The sequence below is a fragment of the Trichechus manatus genome, unplaced genomic scaffold (genome assembly GCF_000243295.1).
Source record: "Trichechus manatus latirostris isolate Lorelei unplaced genomic scaffold, TriManLat1.0 scaffold00076, whole genome shotgun sequence".
Lineage (NCBI taxonomy): Eukaryota > Metazoa > Chordata > Mammalia > Sirenia > Trichechidae > Trichechus > Trichechus manatus.
This window is the reverse complement of record NW_004444012.1, coordinates 2482947-2488187: the sequence shown is the minus strand read 5'-3', so window position 1 is coordinate 2488187 and position 5241 is coordinate 2482947. Positions and strand designations below refer to the sequence as shown.

Here is a 5241-nt window from a genome sequence, read left to right as displayed (position 1 = left end):
TAAAACGGTCCCCTCCTGGCACCTGGGACCGAAGCTGAGACTCCCGGCCAGGGAGCCTGGGTGGATTCCTCTCCCCTTCTCTACGCACATACCACCCCCACCCCCCGCCACCGTGATCTCGTCTGAGGCTTCTCCTCGCCAGTTCTTGATTTGCCCCGAGCGGAGGAGAGATGGCAGGCGTCTTCGCCAAGTACCGCTTCCCTCTGCCCCTCCTCCGGGGGCGCTGAGAGGGCCAGCTCCGTAGGCACTGAGCGTGGGCCACTCTGCTCCCCTCAACCTGCAGACCCCGCTAAAGCTGTGCCAGGATGTGTGACGACGAGGAGACCACTGCCCTGGTGTGCGACAACGGCTCCGGGCTGGTGAAGGCCGGCTTCGCGGGCGATGACGCACCCCGCGCGGTCTTCCCCTCCATCGTGGGACGCCCGCGCCACCAGGTAAACTTCCCTCTTACCTGGCCTGCTCCAGCCTGGAGCAGCCCCCAGCTCCACTCTGTGCCCCTTCCCTTCACCTCCTCAGTTCAGCAATCTAGGGAATGTCTCACCTGACCCTCCTAGTCCATGAACCCTTCAGCTCAAATAAAGAAAAGATGGATAAGCTTCAAACCCACGCCAAGACAAGCAATACCCACCTCAACCCCCAACATACCAAGGAGTGTACCCTTTTCCCCAATCCACGCCAACTGCACATTTCTCAAAGGTTCCAACTCCTTGGTCTGAAAAGCCACCAGCTTCTCTCCTGCCCTCCCAACCCTCCGGATTTTCCACCCCAGTGTGTTTTCTGCCTCTTGTACACTTCACTTCTTCCCTGCCCTCGCTTTTCAGTACTGTTCAAAACTTGCAGTAATGTAACTTCCCTCAACCAACCAGGACCCAAGTGAAACTCCTCCCTCTTGTTCACAGTTTACAGGGCTCCCAAAAGATGTAATCTATCTCCTTCCTGGCTGTTGCGTTTTTAGAATCCAGGCACGACAGTGCCATGGGGGTAGTGACATACCACCTTGTTTATTAAAAGAAATGCCACGCTCTCTGGGTTTGCAACGTGCCTGTCCACACAGGCTACCAGGGCAGGAGAGCTGCATTCCTCGGTGTCGGTGACTGACGGGTCCTCTGGACAGCCCTGGGTGGGCTGGATTTCACTGTCAGGGTGATAAGGGCTTAGCTGTCCATCTCTTCACGTTCCCTTGATGAATGTGAAAGCCTTTTCTTGGCAGAAACACCATGTGTCATTAATTCAGTCATCCTAAAATGTAGCCGTCTATATTCTGGTTGACATGGGTGATGAGATTACTAATTTAATGAAGCATTACAGCACAGTATTTTTAAAATGAGGCAGGGACCTGCTTCTTCAGGGAAATAGGTACCTCTCCCTACCCCCTGTCCCAGTTATATTCTGAACAATAGAGTTGTACCTCTTTTAGAGGAAGGGGAAGAGAGGGTACAAGATTGATTTTAAATGATTTTTCTAAATTGGTATAAAATCCTACAGTCGTTTATTATTGATGGTATTTATACTTGGTAGTTAAATGTAAATCGGTAATGCATCAATTATATTACTAACATGGTGGAGGCTTGATTTTTGCAACTTTTTTCTTCCTATAGGGAGTTATGGTGGGCATGGGTCAGAAGGATTCCTATGTAGGTGATGAGGCCCAGAGCAAGCGAGGTATCCTGACTCTCAAGTACCCCATTGAGCATGGTATCATCACCAACTGGGACGACATGGAGAAGATCTGGCACCACACCTTCTACAATGAGCTCCGCGTGGCCCCTGAGGAACACCCCACCCTACTCACTGAGGCCCCGCTGAACCCCAAGGCCAACCGTGAGAAGATGACCCAAATAATGTTTGAGACCTTCAATGTCCCTGCTATGTATGTGGCCATCCAGGCGGTGCTGTCCCTGTATGCTTCTGGCCGTACCACAGGTATGCTTGGGCTGTGGGGACAGTCACTTTCCCAAGCCATTGGCCTTGCTGTGAGTCAGTCTCTCCAGCTGAAAAAGGAATGGTCCCTTCCTCACATGCCCTGGCATGACTTTTATCTGGGCTGAAAGAGTAATAACCATAGTACCACAAGGTTAATCTCAGAGCATGCCCATTTCTACGAGCTGGAGTATTTTAGGTTAGATTCTTCCCTTATCTAAAGTATGTGATGTCACACATAAAGGCCCTGCATAATGTAGCACCCTGGAATGCAGCTGTCATTTATACCATCACAGCCCTGGGGCAAACTTCGTCAGAGAAAATCCACATTCCCTACAGAGTCTGAGTGAAAAAAGAGAGAAATGTTTAAGTTGGATAGGAGAAGGAAAAAAAGAAAGAAGCCTAGATGCGTACATAACTTGCTAATGGCTGATACTACAGGTGGCTGTTTGAAAGTGTCGGGGGGAAATTTTTCTACAGCACTATTTAAAAGGATGAGCTATTGCTGGCTTCAGATTTGGTAACCATTATGCTCATTATTAGTTTTCATATGTTAGAGATCTGATATTATTTAGGTCTATGTCCAGTGCTCATCTCTCTTAGCCAAGACTGGATTCAGGCCTTGCCATGGCTAAAGCACTCGGCTTTACCTTCTTCTTGTCTGTTTCCTCTGACAGGCATTGTTCTGGACTCTGGGGATGGTGTAACCCACAATGTCCCCATCTATGAGGGCTATGCTTTGCCCCATGCCATCATGCGTCTGGATCTGGCTGGTAGGGATCTCACTGACTATCTCATGAAGATCCTCACTGAGCGTGGCTACTCCTTTGTCACCACCGGTGAGTGAGTCTTTGTGTGTGTGTGTGTGTCTATGTGTGTGTCTGTGTGTCTATGTGTGTGTCTGTGTGTGGTCTACCACAGATGTGTCTACTTTTTCCTTTCCCCAGCGAATCCACCTACCTCCTACAACTGACTTCATTCTTCAGAGATTGACTGTGACACCTTTTATTTCTGCAGCTGAACGAGAAATTGTCCGCGACATTAAAGAGAAGCTGTGCTATGTCGCCCTGGATTTTGAGAATGAAATGGCCACAGCTGCCTCTTCCTCCTCCCTGGAGAAGAGCTATGAGCTTCCTGACGGCCAAGTCATCACTATTGGCAACGAGCGCTTCCGCTGCCCGGAGACCCTCTTCCAGCCCTCCTTCATCGGTGAGTGGTAGGGTCTGGTGCAGAGGCACAGCTTTCCCTTGGGAATCTTGGGGTCTCCTGGAGTGATCTAGTACAATGAGGAAGGATTAAGCAATCCTTGAGTTAGGAGAAGTCGTAGCTTTGAGTCCCACACAGCTCATTCTCAAGTCCTGATGTCTCATTGAATGGAGAGTCCGTGTTCTGCTCCAGTGATACAATAAGGGATGACATACTGACTCCATTTCAAAATAAAAGGTGAGACAGAGTAGTAACTGAATATCACGTATCTCCAGGAAAGGAGGGATAGTTAGTCAAGAGAGCTGACTTACTCTATTAAGTTCCAATTACCAAGTAGCTGGACTTTTCTTCTAAGTTACTCATCATGAAGTGCTACAGTCCAACTCCTAGTAATAACTAGACATGCTTCTGTCACCAGACATCTTTCATAAGGAGTGGTTTCCAAGAGGAAGCTTGTCAAGTTCTTATTTTAGTCCATAAATAAAAATCACAGTAATTTAACTTGAATACGTATCTTGCCCTTTTCCAAAGCGTCCCCCATCCATCTGATGGTTACGGAAGTGTTTCCTCCAAGCAGGGTGCAAAACACAGTTGTTCATTTCTTGGCAGTCTGTGGTGGATTAACTGTCAGCACTTTTAAGAAACACCTGTTCCACAAATGGCCCAGAGTATATTTTATAGGGGAACATATGTTTCAGAGACAAATGGTGACACAGGAATCTTGTTCTCCCCCACCCGCCCCGGGCCTGAGCGCACTGTGATTTTTTTTTCAACTTGTTCCTAGGTATGGAATCCGCTGGCATCCATGAAACTACTTACAATAGCATCATGAAGTGTGACATTGATATTCGCAAGGACCTGTATGCCAACAACGTCTTGTCTGGGGGCACCACCATGTACCCTGGTATCGCTGATCGCATGCAAAAGGAAATCACTGCCCTGGCTCCCAGCACCATGAAGATTAAGGTGAAGAACTTCTGTGGGCGGGAAGCCAAGCCAGCTCTTGGTATTCCAAGCAGAGCTGGATTCTTAGCACCTCTCCTCCACACTCAGCTTCCTGTCTCCTATACACTTTACCTTTTAGCTTCTCTAGCATCTGAGTTTTCTAGCACCATTCCCAAGATAGGAAATTTAAAAAATGCTTTCAAGCAGCGAATTAAAAATACATTTTTGGGGAAAAAAAAATCTTTGAACACATCTTAAAAGTCCCCAACACTTGGGCTAGCTTCCACATACATCATTATATGTAAGTTAATATAGTTCTGTTATACTGTAGTTCAGAGAACTGGGGAAATTCTTATTTCGTAGAGTCTTTGATCATGGAAATGGCGAAGCAGGGGCAAGTCCACAAGATTTGACTTGGCCATGTTATTTTGCGGTAGGAAATCTCCTGCAGTACATTGAATCAATAGCTGATGTTGTCTTCTGTGACTCTCTCTAATGTGCTGCTTGCTCAGTTGCTGAATTTGGAAGTTCATTGGAATTTTTTCTCTCTGCAGATTATTGCTCCTCCCGAGCGTAAGTACTCTGTTTGGATTGGGGGCTCCATCCTTGCCTCCCTCTCCACCTTCCAGCAGATGTGGATTAGCAAGCAAGAATATGATGAGGCGGGCCCATCCATCGTCCATCGCAAATGCTTCTAAGGTGCTTCCCTCTTAGTCTACGTAACATTGAGGACGACAGACAGTATTATGCTTCTTGGAGTCTTCCAAACCACCCTCCCTCATCTTTCATCAATCACTGTACAGTTTGTTTACACATGTGCAATTTATTTGTGCTTCTAATATTTATTGCTTTATAAATAAACCAGATCAGGACTTGCAACCTACAAAAGCCTTTCATTTCTTTTTGGGGATGGGGATGATGTGGGGCAGGTGTTTGCTGACTTCAGTTTGTAAACTTGTGTATGGGTGGCTTTGATGCCATGAGCAATGTATGGTATCACATTGCATTGTATACATTTTACTGTATAGTATTACAGCACCATGAAGTTCATCATATGAACTAGTGTAAGATGTAACTGGGAGTTAAAGTATTACATTTTAATTTTACACTTGGGAATGGAATCAAGAATATATTTTATATCCGAAAAGTAGATTAGGTTTATCTCCATAT

At 46.7% G+C, this 5241-nt stretch overlaps 1 protein-coding gene across 2 annotated transcripts; it reads left to right on the top strand.

Moving 5' to 3' along the window:
• Positions 1-282: 282 nt before the first annotated feature.
• ACTC1 (actin alpha cardiac muscle 1) lies at positions 283-4953 on the top strand. 2 transcript variants are annotated; one of them, XM_004380600.1, is made up of 6 exons: positions 283-434; positions 1599-1923; positions 2598-2759; positions 2938-3129; positions 3911-4092; positions 4626-4953. In XM_004380600.1, the coding sequence occupies exons 1-6, from the start codon at positions 306-308 to the stop codon at positions 4767-4769; spliced, it is 1134 nt and encodes a 377-aa protein (XP_004380657.1). In that variant the 5' UTR covers positions 283-305; the 3' UTR covers positions 4770-4953. The 2 variants fall into 2 exon arrangements, with proteins under 2 accessions (XP_004380657.1, XP_004380658.1); XM_004380601.2 differs by having other exon boundaries at positions 306-434; positions 1728-1923; positions 4626-4944.
• The last annotated feature ends 288 nt before the right edge of the window (positions 4954-5241 follow it).

What these genes read in the sequence shown, in the direction of transcription:
- ACTC1 (XM_004380600.1), top strand. Translation starts at nt 306, where the DNA reads ATGTGTGACGACGAGGAGACCACTGCCCTGGTGTGCGACAACGGCTCC. An exon ending in TGGGACGCCCGCGCCACCAG is followed by an intron (nt 435 to 1,598) that starts GTAAACTTCCCT and finishes TTCTTCCTATAG; the next exon opens with GGAGTTATGGTGGGCATGGG. An exon ending in CTACTCCTTTGTCACCACCG is followed by an intron (nt 2,760 to 2,937) that starts GTGAGTGAGTCT and finishes TTATTTCTGCAG; the next exon opens with CTGAACGAGAAATTGTCCGC.